Source organism: Montipora capricornis, chromosome 4 (genome assembly GCF_036669925.1).
Source record: "Montipora capricornis isolate CH-2021 chromosome 4, ASM3666992v2, whole genome shotgun sequence".
Lineage (NCBI taxonomy): Eukaryota > Metazoa > Cnidaria > Anthozoa > Scleractinia > Acroporidae > Montipora > Montipora capricornis.
In genome coordinates this window covers 47,740,637-47,757,353 of record NC_090886.1, presented here as the reverse complement: position 1 = coordinate 47,757,353, position 16,717 = coordinate 47,740,637, and the positions used below count along the sequence as shown (strand labels likewise).

General features: G+C 41.5%; 1 protein-coding gene across 2 annotated transcripts in view; it reads right to left on the bottom strand.

The window, feature by feature from the left end:
* Positions 1 to 2,317: 2,317 nt before the first annotated feature.
* LOC138047195 (neurofibromin-like) overlaps positions 2,318 to 16,717 on the bottom strand; it is a 72,473-nt gene continuing 58,073 nt past the window's right edge. Inside the window, exons 54-75 of one of the 2 annotated variants that reach the window (XM_068893937.1) lie at positions 16,608 to 16,705; positions 16,267 to 16,357; positions 15,710 to 15,799; positions 15,146 to 15,265; positions 14,949 to 15,066; positions 13,169 to 13,309; positions 12,553 to 12,621; positions 12,177 to 12,319; positions 11,624 to 11,685; positions 11,244 to 11,358; positions 10,606 to 10,686; positions 10,138 to 10,188; positions 9,782 to 9,871; positions 8,478 to 8,610; positions 7,905 to 7,992; positions 7,774 to 7,820; positions 6,908 to 7,200; positions 6,618 to 6,718; positions 5,825 to 5,970; positions 4,394 to 4,434; positions 3,943 to 4,270; positions 2,318 to 3,097 (exon numbers count right to left, since the gene is read on the bottom strand). In XM_068893937.1, coding sequence (XP_068750038.1) covers positions 3,066 to 3,097; positions 3,943 to 4,270; positions 4,394 to 4,434; positions 5,825 to 5,970; positions 6,618 to 6,718; positions 6,908 to 7,200; positions 7,774 to 7,820; positions 7,905 to 7,992; positions 8,478 to 8,610; positions 9,782 to 9,871; positions 10,138 to 10,188; positions 10,606 to 10,686; positions 11,244 to 11,358; positions 11,624 to 11,685; positions 12,177 to 12,319; positions 12,553 to 12,621; positions 13,169 to 13,309; positions 14,949 to 15,066; positions 15,146 to 15,265; positions 15,710 to 15,799; positions 16,267 to 16,357; positions 16,608 to 16,705 — 2,478 coding nt within the window. In that variant the 3' untranslated portion in view covers positions 2,318 to 3,065. Of the gene's footprint in view, positions 3,098 to 3,184; positions 4,271 to 4,393; positions 4,435 to 5,824; positions 5,971 to 6,617; positions 6,719 to 6,907; positions 7,201 to 7,773; positions 7,821 to 7,904; positions 7,993 to 8,477; positions 8,611 to 9,781; positions 9,872 to 10,137; positions 10,189 to 10,605; positions 10,687 to 11,243; positions 11,359 to 11,623; positions 11,686 to 12,176; positions 12,320 to 12,552; positions 12,622 to 13,168; positions 13,310 to 14,948; positions 15,067 to 15,145; positions 15,266 to 15,709; positions 15,800 to 16,266; positions 16,358 to 16,607; positions 16,706 to 16,717 lie in introns of those variants that run through there. The other variant, XM_068893936.1, reaches the window with a different exon arrangement.

Genomic DNA, 16,717 nt, shown 5'->3' with positions numbered 1-16,717 from the left:
AAATGTTTGGAGATACTGGCGCAGAAGTTTGAGCAGTTTCAAATTTCGCGCAAAATCGGGCAACTAGCCTGCGTAGCATGGCGGTTTTGTCGAGCCGGGCGCACGCGCGGCGAAGCCGTTCTGCCCTCGCCCGCCTTCATTACCTAGCAACCAAAACCGCCATGCTAAGCAGGCTATCGGGCAACAGGTGTGCAAACGGGGCAACAATGTTTGGAGTTGTTGGCCAACAATGTTGCGTCCGTTTGGACGGGGCCTAAAAGTCTAAAAGCCCGAACTTCCTATGCTGCATAGTAATTTAGGCGCGTTCACATTGCATTCTTCTAAAAAACTAGTAACTCTTTTGACTTCATTTTCTCCATGATCCAGCTCTTTCAAGATTCCAAGTTAGTAATGGCGGACAATTAAATAGGAATATTCCAGTTAAAATAAACAGGTGTCTTTTTGAAATCATGGCTTTAAACTTGGGTCACCAAGGCAGTTTTGCCCAGTGGTTAGGGCGCTTGAGACCCGGAAATACCGCTCTGACCACTCGTTGAATTTGATCCTGGTAGTCCCTGGTTCAACTTCCCAGCTGCACATGTAAATAGCCAACTGCTTTGCCTCCGGCCAGTTGGGATTCTTAACACTTGTTGTTGATGTTATTCTTTTCCGTCGTTTCGTTGTGTTTCATTGGCCCTGAAAAGCCCCTATGGGGAGCGGTCAATTAAGCATGTATATATGTATTGTATTGTATTGTATTGTATAGGAAAATGAATTGGATTTTTTTGTCATAGTAGCCATAGTAGCCATAGTAGTTTTTTTGTCATAGTAGCCATAGTGGCAAGGATGGCACAGTCCGTTAGTGCGCGGCCTTGGTGCAAGAGGTCCTGAGTTCTATTCCCGGATCTCGCATCCTTGTTCCGACTTCTTTCCTTTCCGTGTAGCTAGTAGCTTTAAATACCCGTAAAACGGAGCACTGATGGAGAGGGGGGAGTAAAATGAGCGCACCGTCGACCTCAGGTTTGTCAGTGATTAAAAGTTACTGTTACGAGTTATCGACGTTAAATAAGGTCTACTTTACTTTACTTTACTTTACTTTAGCCGTTTAATTTTCGAATAAAACTAAGAAGCACGCGGCGAATTATAAAACCATAAAATATACTGTATTTGAGAAATCTATTTTACCATGTATACAGTCCTAAGATGACAATTTTTGACGAAATCACATCGTTCTTATAATTCTTTTTTAAACGTCACGAAGGAGCATAGAAAATACTTTGTACGTGTCGTTTCTGTACACCTATAGAAAGTCACGTGTGCAAAAAATGTTGAACAACCGCTTTCCCAGGAGTCTCTTGTCTCTCTGCAGTCTCTGGTGCCAAGGAAGTGAAAGGAGAAACACATACAGACAATTACAGATACTGTAATTTTAGCTAACCAAGTACCGAACACACTAGGTGGCTTATGCCCGGGGCTTATGACAACCGAGGGACAATTAAATGACAGTACAACGGAAGAAACAGATTTCTATATCAAAACAAAACGGAGGGGATCTGTACAATCCAGTTTTTGATCTTTGATTTTTCAAAGAATTTCACAAAGCAAAGACAGAACTCGAAGAATTGTGAGAATTATTATAATGACGTCGGCAACATGTACAAATTAGTTCAGTGCCAGACCAGAGAGGCCAACTCATGATTAAACTTAAGTGAACTCCATCCAAAGAAGACCAGCTCGGAACCAGCCTAAGCGATCACTTTAGGCTAAAGCGTTGCCTGAAAATAATTGTATCTGTCTTCGCACAAAAAATATCTTTAAAAGGGCACTGTCACGCTGTTTTGAGTTCTCCTTGAACGCAGCCAGTAAGAGACATGGTTCTTCTCGTGAGATGAAACACTATGCTGTTTTGGTTTCAAAGATTGCAGTTTGTAACCGTCTTCTCGGAGAAACTGAAGGGCAGTGTTGCAGCCTTCATAAGATGCCTATTATTTGGCTTTGACTTTAAGGTCTTCCATGGAGACGTTGACGAAAACGTCGCCTGAAGATGTAACTTGCATTTAAACATATATCATTACATAAGGGAGCTCAAGCACGCGCATTTTTGAGACGCGAACAGCAAGCGGAAGTGAGCTGTCTTTCCTTGTGACTCGTCTTCACACAACTACATTTTAGAGATGATTAGTATAAAAATATGGGAGACACCACTGTCCTGGCTCACGAAATGTTCTTTTCCGGTTGCCGTCCGCGTCTCAAAATCGAGCATGCTTAAGCTCACTATTTCTGCATAACGACGACGTAAAATCATCAAATTTGATGTTTGACGACAACATGAGCACAATTGTGAAATTTTCATGTTCTAATTTTACTCTGGTACCTGCTCGTACCAATTTATTCTTAGAATACTTCGCCAACACTATAGAGTGTTTTCACTCACGTGATCAGTAACCTTGTTTTTCTACCGAAACAAAGGAAAGCGTTTGCATGATAAATAGAGCTCAATTCCCAGAGGAATAGTTGGGTAGACCAAGATGGCCGCCGTGACGTCACGTGAAAAAACTCTATACGACGTGGACAAGATAGCCTGAGAATAATCTGTAAAGACTTGGGAAAAAGCAGTTTCATTGGTTTTGTTCTTTTGTTTTATGGACATTTATTTCGGATCCGGTATATGAAAGACGAGCCGGAAGTCTGGCAATTGGCTAAAGATACCAATTATTGTTTTCTTGGTAAAAAAAATATAGGATTTTGCATTAAGATAGCACGAACAGCTTACAACGCTCAGAGACGTGGATTTGGGTTTTCGTGACGGTAAAAACGATTCTGTGACAGTGCCCGTGAAACGTGAACTGGACCCATCTTTTGTGAGTGTTGGTTTCGAGTCCTTGGTCTTTTTAATGTACGTTCAATTCATCACGACCGGCATGACTCAAAACATGGCTACACTTCGAACAGAACGTTTCCTCTGATAATCCATAGCGCTGCCAAGCCACTCATCAAACGCAGAGCCTTGTTGTGGAAATGTTTTAAACTTTTCACAACACCCCTTTGGGGAAAGACTTCACCAGATCCCTTTGCAGGATTCTTTCCTACCATTTCGCACTTCTCCCACTCCGGGTACCTCTTGAAGACCAGTGACGCCGAAACTTAGGGGACTCCTTCTCCGTTTTCAAATTTGATGTTTGACGACAAGAGCACAATTGTGAAATTTTCATGTTCTAATTTTACTCTGGTACCAGCTCGTACCAATTTATTCTTAGAATACTTCGCCAACACTATAGAGTGTTTTCACTCACGTGATCAGTAACCTTGTTTTTCTACCGAAACAAAGGAAAGCGTTTGCATGATAAATTCCCAGAGGAATAGTTGGGTAGACCAAGATGGCCGTGACGTCACGTGAAAAAACTCTATACGACGTGGACAAGATAGCCTGAGAATAATCTGTAAAGACTTGGGAAAATGCAGTTTCATTGGTTTTGTTCTTTTGTTTTATGGACATTTATTTCGGATCCGGTATATGAAAGACGAACCGGAAGTCTGGCAATTGGCTAAAGATACCAATTATTGTTTCTTGGTAAAAAAAATATAGGATTTTGCATTAAGATAGTACGAACAGCTTACAACACTCAGAGACGTGGATTAGAGTTTTCGTGACGGTAAAAACGATTCCGTGACAGTGCCCGTGAAACGTGAACTGGACCCATCTTTTTTGAGTGTTGGTTTCGAGTCCTTGGTCTTTTTAATGTACGTTCAATTCATCACGACCGGCATGACTCAAAACATGGCGATACTTCGAACAGAATGTTTCCTCTGATAATCCATAGCGCTGCCAAGCCACTCATCAAACGCAGAGCCTTGCTGTGGAAATGTTTTAAACTTTTCACAACACCCCTTTGGGAAAAGACTTCACCAGATCCCTTTGCAGGCTTCTTTCCTACCATTTCGCACTTCTCCCACTCCGGGTACCTCTTGAAGACCAGTGACGCCGAAACTTAGGGGACTCCTTCTCCGTTTTCTTCTGTCTTAGAGAAGACCCTGATCGCTTAAACGGTATCGGAATGTAAATGTTCTTTCCATGTGCTCCACCCGTCAAAGAACTAAGCGAAGTTGAGAGAGCAGAGGAAGGCCCGCTTCTCAAGTCTTCGCTACTGGAACTTAACGTCAGTGGCTTAATTGATGCAACCGAACTCGAGCGTTGTGTTTTTTCTTCAGATGCGGACACGCCGTAAACCTCCAAGACTGCTTCCAAAAACTTCATAAACAATTGAGCGCGATTAGCTTGACCGCTATGTTCCTAAAAATACACAAAAAGACAAGGATTTCAAAGTATGAGAAAAACAAAAACTTAAAAGCTCTCTCAGAAAAGCGTAAAGATGGCATTCCTGCGGCAAACGAGCACAAAGCACAAAGGCGTCACCTTAAATTTCGTAAAATGGCTAAATCCAGAAAATCCAAACACTGAAAGAGAACGGAAAACAGAACATCAACAAGGTGAATTCTGCCGTTGATAAATCTAATCTTAGACGGGCTGTTTTCTAGGAGAAGGACAGCCAGGTGAAAGAGAAAGAGGATGAGGTAAGAGAGCGGATCCTCAATGATAGCCCTCCTCCAATGATAGCTTTTTAAAAATCTAGGCACCCAATTGGCCAGTTGTAATGACGTAATGGAAGTTTAAATATGCGGGGCTTGGGAACGAGTAGTGAAATTAGCTTTCCGAAACTAAAAATAGATTATAAAAAACTGATGGGGCTTAGGGATGCGCTCTCTTACCTCATCCTCTCTAATCTTGCTTTAGAATTAAGGAGTTAGTTTTTAAAGAAACCGTGATGCTGTGTCGGTGGGGAGCGGAACACGAAAAATTGGTATTAACGAGTCGATCAAGGTAAATTAACCACCGTGAAGAACGATTTGTGAGGTGATGAAGGACTGACGCTCTAAACCTCACCTCGCAAATCTTTCTCAAGATGGTTGAGTTACCTTTATCAAATCGTCTAACAAAACCTATTTTAGCTTTAGAAAGAGTCCACAGGTTTCGAAAAAGGTTCCTCCAAGAGTGAATTTGATATGAGTGTTTCCCCATCAATTTACTCCAACCCAGTCACAAATGGACCTGTTTTTAGATACATTTTACGCGCGAAAACAAACAAAGAGGCCGCCACTTTAACTCATCAGGCAGGAGAAGCCATGTCACGTGCGACTGCCTCTGTCGTGGGTTTTTTCAAGGAAATGACAACTAATTTCGCGGAAACGGGTATCCTAAAAAATAGACTCATTTGTGACTTTGTTGGGGAGCCCACTCATTTCATTAGAACACTCTTATCTAATTCTTTCTTCGTTCCTTAAAATGAATTCTCAACACAGGTATAAAAGTTTTGATTGCACTAGAAGATGAACTTCCAATTTGATGGCAAAACGTGAGGCAGAGAAGCAATGATGGCGCAGGGACGAAGGCACTCCCCTCCTCTCCCCCAAATGGGAAACAAGTTGAAAAGCCTGGGACCAAGGCCACAAAAAAGACGTAACATAAGCAAAAGCGACATGCGCAAACTCAGTGGCGTTTTGATCATTAGCACTCTCCGTTAGCACAAATCAACACCTTTTGCATCTGCGCGTGTTTCTTGTTTCTTGATGTTGGGTTTCCTGTGAAATCACTTGGCCAAGAATAAACAATTTGAAATGTTCTGTGTTCGTGCAAATACACAACATTTACGGTATTTTTGCCTGCAAAAAACGTCCGAACCTTCCATTCAATACTATCGACTTTTGACGAATGAAGTATTTTTACTCTCCTACAAAGTACTACAGGTTGTTTTCCACAGGATCGTTTATCGGAAGCAAGCGCGCTTACTTGAGAGGTAGCTTGATCTAACTGCTGGATCTTCAGTTTGTTTCACGGCACTCATGGAGTGGACGATGGTCTGAATCGCTTTCAGAGTGGCTACATCATCTGAGTGGCCAATCACAATTGTAAGATCCGAGTCTAGAAGAGTGTATCTAAAGGTATTAAGTAAGTTATCAGCATTTGTTTCGGAACTGATTTTTGTTTTTTGTTTTTAAGTTTTGCATGTTAACCGAACGAGAACTAAGCCTCGCGCCGCGCAAGGACGGGACGCCAGTTAATTTGAGTTGTCAGAACTACGCAAGGTTGGCGTGGACAGATTTTTTAGAGATTTTTATCTTTCAGTCCCGTTAAAAATTGAGTTACGGCCGATTTACACGGTACGGTTTTTGGCACATGCGACAACCTTACGACACGCCTACGACATGACTTACGATTGTCACAGCGTTTTCAAACATTTTTCAAAATGCCACAACAGTTTTTCTGACGTACACGGCAATCGTAAGCTTGTCGCCCTTAGTAAGCCATTCAAGTGATCTCTGAGCCTTATTAAAGCCGAGAAGTTGCAATTACAGCTCTTGTTTAACGGCTGACAAATGCATAGGGTCTTGCAAAAATCAAGAAAATGAAAAGGTCTCAATTGCGCATCGACTCATATATCCAAAGGAGACGATTGCGAACTGCCGACATTGAACTGGCTACATGGAACTGCCTTTGACACGTGACAGAACGACGCTGCATGGACGCATATGGGGACTGAAGACGGGTACTTGAGTTTCAGAACAAGGACCTGTTTACTTACATCACAGGAAAAACTCCAGGGAACACCAGGCTAGCTTCAGCAAGAACTTCATATAAATACCGTGTTTCAACATCACCTGTGATGTGTTCAAGCAGAATAGCCTACGAAAAACAAACAGGAAACAAGATTCGCAAAGAACATATACACTTTCGATCTAATAACCTGAGTGATAAATAATAATGAACAGCCTCGCACGGAAGATTGAAGAAAGATAAAGGATGCAATTGCAATTAACGTTACATTCTCCTTTCTTATGCCGCTAACGTGATTTGCCAGAATAACTTAATTACCAGGGTGGTCAGCAAAAGGGCCTGGGTTTGAGTGTCGTTGACAATTCCCGGATCCAGCAGCCTATTTTGACACTGTGTTGGCCAAATAAAGGCATGGTCACTTGTGTCATCATCAGGTCGAGGCGAAGACGAAGTCGTAATGACAATCGACACTTGGGAGTCCAATGACGTTGTGCTGCCAGATTTACGACTGTTTTCTAGTTTTCCTGGGCAGACTTGGCTGGCACTGTCTGATTCCTTTGGGTCCCCAGGCCTCAGATTGGTGCGTACTTCTTCTGATACCGGTAACAAGGCTGAAATTATACAAAAGAAAGTTGCATGAGATATTCAGTCGCCCGGTGGCTATGATACTTCCAACATACAATCTTAAACTTGTCGCTGACCAAATAAATTCAAAAAGCCGTCGTGCTGTAATTTGTAATTTTCCCGACTTTACCTTAAGGATGGTGCCTACTATTGTTGTTGCGCATACGTTCTGCGCATCTCGAGATACTCGGGCTTCCTATCGGTGATGCTTACTAATACAGGGATATTTTTGCGCAGTTAAAAACTATCCGGAGATAGTAGATCTTAGTAAGTACTGTTGGAATCCAAAAAGAAAATTGGGGGTAACCATGCATTTTTGAGAGATAATTTTAAGGCTTCAATTTGAGAAAGACACACTTATTATTCATGAATCATCTTTGAAAAATGCGTGGCTACCCCCAATTTTGTTTTTGGATTTCAATAACACTTGTTAAGATCTAAATTTTCTGCATAATCATAAACCGGGGCAAAAATATCTTCGAATTCGTAGGTACCGTCCTTAAATATCCTCCGTTGGAAGACAGTGCACATGCTTGAATTTTCGAGCAATCTGTCCTTACCTGCCAAGTACGCGAGATTTTCTTTGTTGACTACAAAGGAACCGCGGCTGAAATAAAATAAGAGACATGTATTACGCAAGAAGATTATACTTGATAAGGTTTCACGTAGTTTATATAGTAACCATAATTACCTGGTCTTGCGTTTGCTCGTGATGTTGTACATCAAATTGAGGATACGAATAGCTCGTGCGGACGAAGTGGCCTGGGGATGATACACACCTAAAGAGATATCCAAGACGTAGAATCAAACAACCAATAGGCCAGTTTCGTATTCTAACAGTTAGACTGGATCTAGCATGAAATTGAGGCTAAGGCGGGCAAATTAATTTGCATTTGAAAAGATTTTTCCGCATTAGCCTCCATTTCATGCTAGATCCAGTCCAGTCGTGGGAATTCGAAAATGGTCTGATGGTTTTCATCTGACGTCACGGCGGCCATGTTGGTGTACAGAACAATGCAGTAGTAAAATACCTTTTGGGAATTTGACTCTATTATTATGCAAAACTTGTGGGGCCATTTTCTATTGTTTTGTACACCAACGTGGCCGTCTCATCACGTGGATGCAAACCTAGAATTGCCCATTTCTGAAGTCACTTTGGCATGGTACGTTTCTTGGGTCTTTCTTACAGTGTTCAACAAATGTCAAACAGTAAGCAGACACAAAACTTAACAAACGCTGAAGTTGACGGGATATGACGTCTTACCTTTCACAAGGTGAACCATAAGTGCGAAGTGGAAATTGTTTGAAAAGTGAAGACCAACGAAATGATCCATTTGCTTACAGTGAAACTCCAACAGCGGCTCCTTGCGCACCGCTAGAAGTACTTTGTCCACTGGCTGAATAACAACAAAGAAAGAAGAACTTTGAAAGACATCGACTGGAGTAGAGAACAACACGAAATCTAGTCAATGCTTGTCAGCATTTTCACGTGAAAGGCCCAACGAATCTCAGACGTTTTTATATGATGTAAGTAATGCACGTATCATTCTCCCCGCAGGGTTTTGGCCCAGAGGCCAAAACCCGAGGAGGCAACCTAGAAGTCCCCGCGTAAAAAGGGTAAATGTATAAATTGGTAGATATCGTAGGGGAAATCATAGTTAGTAACTATGGGGAAATCAATCTCGATTTGCTCAACCGGGCGCGTAAGGTGGTATGGGTATTGCTTAAACGCGCGCGCAAGTGGTATTGGTATTGTTCTACACGATCGAGGTGTTTTAGGAGTCACGACTGAAGAAAAAATTCGCACGGAGAACCAAAGTGCTGTTCGGGTTTGCGATTAAGGACGGTGCCTACTATTGTTATTGCACATACGTTCTGCGCATCTCGAGATACTCGGATTTCCTATTGCTAGTGCTTATTAATACAGGGATATTTTTGCGCGGTTCAAAACTATGCGGAGAAAGCAGAACTTAGCAAGTGATCTTGGTATCCAAAATGAAAATTGGGGGTAACCACGCATTTTTCAGAGATTAATTGAGCTTCAATTTGGAAAAGAACGCCATACATTGCTTTGTATTTCAAAACTTTTTACAAATATTGTTGATTAATTATCTTCGAAGAATGCGCGGTTACCCCTAATTTTCTTTTTGGATTTCAATAACACTTGTTAAGATCTGCTTTTCCCGCACATTCAGTAAACCGCGCACAAATACCTTTGAATTAGTAGGCACCGTCCTTAAAAAAATCAACTGCCTTTCATACCATCTAAGGCGGGGCAGATGTAGTGAAAACTATTAATAGTTGTCAATGGTTTGAACCCAGTAGTCAAATCATAATTACACTACACTCACCCGAACGATCGTGCTTTACTTAAATATGATTAATATCATTACCATTATCATATTTCCTTTTCCACTTCACCGCCCGCCGCGACTAGCTATTGCTAACCGCAGGTTGTGTGAATTCTTTTTCTCTCTTATATTTGTCTAGTCGTTGCTTTGCATCGATAGAATTATCTGTTTGCATGTGAGAATAAATCTTGTCGTCATTGGCTTCTGCCTCACCTACCTGTGATTCAAATGCACCGTGTGTCTCGAGTGTTATGAGAGTCTGTTCCAGAAGTGCCAGGCCACAAGGATACAGCGATACTTCCGACAACTAAGGAAGAAAGAAAGATCGATTCCCTTACTGACCTCCTTAATTACTCCGATGGATAACATACAAGTCAAGAATAGGCCATTTCCGAGTTCATGTCTGCCTCCTCTTCAAAGCGAGTCTAAGTGCGAAGTATTTCTTACGTAAATTAGTTTTCATTCATATGTAAAGTAGAACTTATTACCATCACAAAAACTTCGCACTTAGACTCGCTTTGAAGAGGTGGCTGACATGAACTCGGAAATGTTCTATTTTTAAACTGTCTTTACCTGGAGCATGCCTATGGCAACCCAGAAAAATGCTTTATGGAATTTGGAATCCTAAAACAAGAAAACAGCCCAAGTCAGAGAGTCGTCAATCTGTAATATGTCCATCAGTCAGACACATCGACTATAGAAAATCAGCTCTAGACTCAATTTAAAAGCGACCCGAATATTTTGCCCACACAGAAATGGGTTTATCAGCTGAGTTCACACGGTAAATTGGCCACCGTAAAATAAAATAACAATTCGAAAACTGATGTTTCGAGCGTCTGCTCTTCGCCGTCAATTTACCAGATCAACTCAGTTGATGAACTTATTTCTTTGTTTCACTTCCCCACCAACGCATGCGCAGCATCACAATTTCTTTATGAGCTTAACCCCTTTATCCATTTTGCGTTCATAACTGCGAGGATCACAGCTTCACTTGATTTATCCATTTTGCCGACACGTTAGTTAAAACGGAGTTTTTCTCACCTTGTGAAGAATAACCTGAAGTCTTGATAGACACATAAATGCAGCTTCCATCAATACAAGATCATTGTAGGTACTCAGAGCCTGCAAAAAGAAATCATGAATGAAATGTAATCAAATATCAGTTGTTCCGGATCCACTAAAGGAACCTCGTCTAAGCTCTGGCACATTATGCTATATGTTGTACTAAAATGCTAAAAAGATGCTCTAATTCTTCACTATAATTTTCGCATGGCTTGCTGAACTGCACAATCAAGTTCAAAACAATTGTATTGCAAAAACCAGAACAAGATTTTTATTTACTTTTTGAACAAACGTAAAAGGCCCTCAATAACTCAGCGATCAGTCACGAACTTCCCAGCACAGACCTATCACATTGCCACATAGTCATTTCAGATGATTTTCAGAGAGTTTTACGACATCTGTATATACGTTATTGCCGAAAACAAATTTTTTTCATCAAGCTGTTAAAAGACTTTTTTGTAACAATGCTTCCATAATTCTTGATGCTTTTCAGTGAAAGTTCAAATGCTCAAGATAGTGCTAACATAGTGCGGGAAAGCCTGAATATGTCTGTTATAAAAACAAAAGCATTCATTGTGGTTCTCCTTAACTTAAGAGACTGACAAGAAAAGCATTACCATCATCAAAACTTGCAAGACTCTCTGTATAAGCTTGTCATCTGCCCCTTTGCTGATGCACCCAAGAACTACGACGGAACGAGGCTGAAGAGCGGGATTGAAATCAAAAGCGAACCTGGGGACAACGAGGAAGAACAAAAGAATAAACATAATTAAGTGAAGTACGATCGTTCGGGTGAGTGTAGTCCTGAGAAGGAATATTTTGGATGACAAGGACTGTCGTTTCGACAACCTGAGCGGAAGTCAGGACTAACAATTAACGTTGTAGACAGCAGAAAGTCAAAACAAGAAAAGCGAAGAACTCCCAGGTCCGGTCACAGTCAAAATTTGAGGCACAAGGAGTTTAAGCAGAGAAGAAAAACAAAATGGTTAGAACTTACTTTGAAGCCAGTTCTGTCCACTTTTTCAGCCAAGTACACTCGGGTAAATCTGTCATGCAACTCTGGAAAATTAAACAAATTCGCGGAAGTCCTCATAGGACTCTCCTATTCCCTTAAAAAGATGAATTGGAGGATTCCATCCGCAAACTCAAAGAAGAGCATGCCCTTGCAAAACATCTACACCTACATAGCACTGGTTGTTAAGGGCAGGGAGAACGTGAAACCAACACCCTCACATTTTAATGGATCGGTTAGAGCGCAGCTCCATTGTGTTAAGTGTTGAGGTCGATTTTTTGTTGTTACATTCAAGCTGATTCTTTGTTTGACAGGAAAACCTGAGAACTTTTGTTGGGCCATGACGTCCGACCCCTCAGCTCAGACTTGAAATGTTATAGCCTCTGTATACGACAAAGAACATCAAGATAAAGGGATCTCGACAGCTTAGTAGGCAATATTCAAGCTTAAGGACTTTAGCCTTCGTATGACAGCGTTAGTGCAAAGTTATGCAACTCGATTAAATTGAAAAATTACACAGAGGCAGACGCGAACCAACCTCCATTATCTCCAGCAGTAAGTCAGTGATTGTCTCCATTGCGGACATGCTCAGTGCGTCTCCTTCACAGTCTCTCAGTGTGTACCTGCCATGGTAAGTCGCTTTGAAAGCTTTCACTGCCGGAGTCTTCACCTTGGAGATACCTTCAGAGCAACAACAAATGATTCATTAGTAGGAGCTCAAAACTAGCAAGAGAATGAACGTTGGTACAGCGAAGACGCGACAAAATGAATAGCGTGGCGAGAGGCAAATTAACCAGCGGCAAAGCCGCGCGAAGAATGGGGAGGGGCGCCCTTCCGCATTCTATGCTCGGTTTATGCCCCTCGCGTAAACAATACCACCAGCTACGAAGGCTACAAAATGAATAATGACTTACCAAAAAGAAAATAAAACTTCGGTGTCGAAAGTTCTGCCAACCGCAAACGAAGGAGTCGATGGGTTTCATCTGGGGACCATATAGAGGCAAAAAAAAAAACAAACAACAACGAAAACAACAATCAGCACTTTGCAAACAATGACTTCGGTACTACTGTTGCGTTGCGACGAGTGGCTTTATAAGGTGGCCCACATTTGGATGAGATCCAAAGCACGTGGACTGCCATGACACTGGATTAAGGATTGGGCACTTGAAGCTAATATGGTTGACGATATGCAAACAAAGTTGAAAAGCCAGCTAAACAATCGAACAAACAGTTGAGCGAAGTGTTTGGTCGAAAACATACATACTTAAGTGACCATTCCTTAAAGGTGCTTTTAGGGGCCAGTGAAACGTAATAAATTTAAGCGTAGTCAAATCAGCTATTTACAATTGCAGCCGACAAGGTGATCTAGGGACTACCAGGATCAAATTATAGGAACGGTGAGAACGGGGCCTGAACTCGGGATGTGCGGATCTGCAAACACTGGGCAGCACTGTCTGAAAACAAAATTTGGGTCAACATCATCGAATGCTAAACGTTCCTACACGTTAGCAACAAGAAACGTTTACTCACCACTAAATTTGATACATGAACAGGTGCACAGTGACTGAATGATGTTGATAACCAGTCCGTGAATGGAGGCACGTATGGTAGGAGGGCCAGTTGCTACCAGAAGGGACACCAGATGAAACAAATAGGGAATATGGCTGGCAACTGCAACAAAAAATGTCTTCATTAGTATACGGCTGACTTCTCGCAAATGAATTTGTAATGAAAACCGCAAAAGGATACAAAGTACCCCGTTATGGAATTCTATCTTAAGGGTGATCGTAGTCCTTGAGAAGGAACTATTTTAGGGTAATGTGATGTGCTAATTTTCTACTCATGTAAACCATGTCAGCGTTAGCCCTACCAATGAAATTGGGCCCACACACAAGGACACAGAAAAAACTCTGACCAGGGTTGGAATTGAATGCACGACCTTTGGGTTGGATCACCGCTGCTCTGCTGACTGAGCTACAAGGTCAGACGGGAGCAGAGCGTGGGAAGTTTAATGAATATGTACAAGTACAAGGAAGGGTTAAGTTTTTTTTTTCTTGCAAACGTTGGCCGTGATGGCCGTGAAATATAAGTGCTACACGGCCAACGTTTGCACAAAAAACGTAACCCTTCCTTGTCCTGAGAAGGACTTCGTTTGAGACCAGAGCGGACGTTATCTTTAGAGTCAGACAAAAGTAACGACTTAAAGATCCATGGCGGCGACGTCGACGAAAACGTTACGTCATAATATAACTTTGCAATATTGCAAGTCTTTCGCGATTACTACATCTCGTTCACGTCGTGTAATGTGGACCGCAAACATTCTAAAAATAAATTGGTTCGACCGGTTTCCGGCTAAAAAGAGAGAAGGAAAGGTTTCCCATTTGTCCCACTTTGTCGTTGGACCCTCAAAACTGGTGATTTCACGTCGTTGTGATGCAAAGTACCGCACATTTATGAGCTAAAATGTGTGTCGTAACTACGTAAAGCATGATGACTTTTTTTTTTTAAAACCAAGGATGTTGTTGTTTTTGTAGCATTGTCGTTGGTGCTTCTCAGGACTACGCTCGGCCGCAAATAACAACAAACAGCAACAACAACAACAACAACGTTTAAAGCGGTTTTCAACTGAGTGTCGAAAGTAATTAGCGAATTACTTTGGTTTTGCATTACTTCACTCAGTGATTGGTTCAAAGTTTTCTCGCCATTTTTACAACCAATCAGAATTGAAACCAAAACCAATCGTGGCTCGCGCGTGCACATTTTCCCGCGCTTTGTGTCGGCTAAGTGCAATTACTTCGAGTTTTGATTGGTTTACTGGATTATCTCGGTCGTTTCTGATTGGCCAAAGTAATTAACTTTGGTTTTGATTTTACGATACTCACTTGAAAACCGCTCTATTACATACGACACTAGTTACAATGAAAAGTTTGTCCACCCAAATTTAGCAAGGCTAATCGAGTTGGGTGGAGCAAAGATAAAATAATTAATTAATATATTTACAGTGACAAAGATTACGAAAGGAAATAATTATTATTTAAGACAAGAGCGACTGAATGTTTCTATTATAAAGATGTGAGGTACTACAGTGGAAAACAGATTGAGATTCTAGTTAATTTGATCGCTGATAATCTTAAGATTCAATAATATTTGGCGAGATGAAGGATATCACAAATATCAAGTTAAGATTCTTTCGAATAAAAGAACAGAGGTATGTCTACAATTCATCAAGATACATCTCAATTCACCTTCAACGTTGCAACGCGCATTTGCTTGAGCACTCTACGATTTACACGACAATGTAACAACTTACCGTCAAGACAGTCATTAAAGGAAAGCATCAGAAGATATCTTGTGAGGATAGCAATGTCGTCCCACATCAGGTGCTGTTCCAGGCGAAGAGTTGGTGAAATGAAGGTCTTACTTATGAGCTAGAGGAAGAAAGTATAAGGAGTGTAAAATTGTATGTTAAGACAAAGAAAAGCAGAAATTTACTCAAGTCATGATTACCGAATCTAATCTTCCGATGACTTTACGTGAGACAACTTGTACATTGGCTGATGCCAAAGCAACGGCAGTGTCGGCCATAACTTCCGCCTTCACAGAACCCAAACCTCCTGTAGCACTTGCCTGAAAAGAGGACATAGGTTGAAAACACGTTTAAAGCAGTAAGGAAAGGGAACTCCCAAAAAGGGAAATGGGAGAAGAAATATTGAAGTTAATGACGTGATATTGACATTTTGCGCGCAATTTGCAAAGCTACGAAAAAAGACAAAAAAATCTCGAAGCTCAAAGGAATCAAACACGTAACATCGTTGATATTATTGGAACTATATAAGGAATGAGCCAACAAGTCAACCAAAAGTAGGTCATATAAGAAATTCGAGGAGGTACGGTGGTGGGCGGGGTAACTAGAGAGAGCTGAACTAGACCGAGTGGAAAACGTTATTCATTCAATATCCCATGTAGAACTGTGGACGAACGTTTTGACTACTTGCTAAAGCCAGTATTGGCCCCTGCGCTTGGTAAATTTGATACCTGTAGGATCACACAAAACAGGACTTTAAACAATACCTTGATGAAGCAGTCCAGAACCGTATCCAATAATTCAGTCACCTTTCCCACGTTGCCCCAGATTGTGGCTTGAACAGATGGATACATAGCCTACAGCAAAATTCGAACAACATTAAGATGGATTGGAACGCCTTAAAGGAAAAATAGAAACAGCAAGAACACATGCGCGAGCTAGAGAAATGACCGAAGCGCGAAATGAAATCTGGAAATCACAAGCCTCCTTTGCGCGCATGTGCTTACAACCGAGCAATGAAGGGGAATGGGTTTGATACCGGATTGACGTCACAAATTAATTCAATTGCATCGCTGTTTTCAAACAACTTTCTCAATGCAAAGCAGTCTGTGACGTCATCCCGGTATTAAACCCATTTCCCTTCAATGCTCGGTCTTGGATCAAAGTATGACCACTCTTCCTGTCTTTCAAAGCCCATAAAATGGTGAAATTTCAATCCAAAGGTTCTAAAATCAACACGATATATTTGGGACGATTTCGGAGAATAAATAAATAAAGTGGAAAAGCGTGTTGAGGTGATAGGCACTTAACGCAACAGACCTACCCCTTTCTCTTTAACGGTCAGGTTGATCAGTTCTTCTAGAATGTGTGTCATTTTCACCTTCTGAGGGTCATCAGTGGGATATCTACAAAACCTGAAAAACAATCCATCATTTTGAAGATGCATGTTCCGTCACTCCTTGTTGTCTTCCCGGTGTACACTTGCTTTCATTCAACGTTGTCTGTACTCTTATCGAAAACGATATTCGTCATCACAGCTGTGGACTCACGAGGCGTAGCAGACACAACACAACGCCAGAAAAACCCCTGAATATGCAGCTTTGCGATAAGCGGGATCTTACAAACTTTACGTGAAATAAACGTAGTTAAAGCTCAAAAACCAACCTCGCGAGATTCGGCAACCAGGGCGCCATATACTCTAAACACAAATGCTTCAGTTCATAGTCAGACTTAACAAATCCCGTGATGCACTCTTCTAGGAACTAGAGAATGCA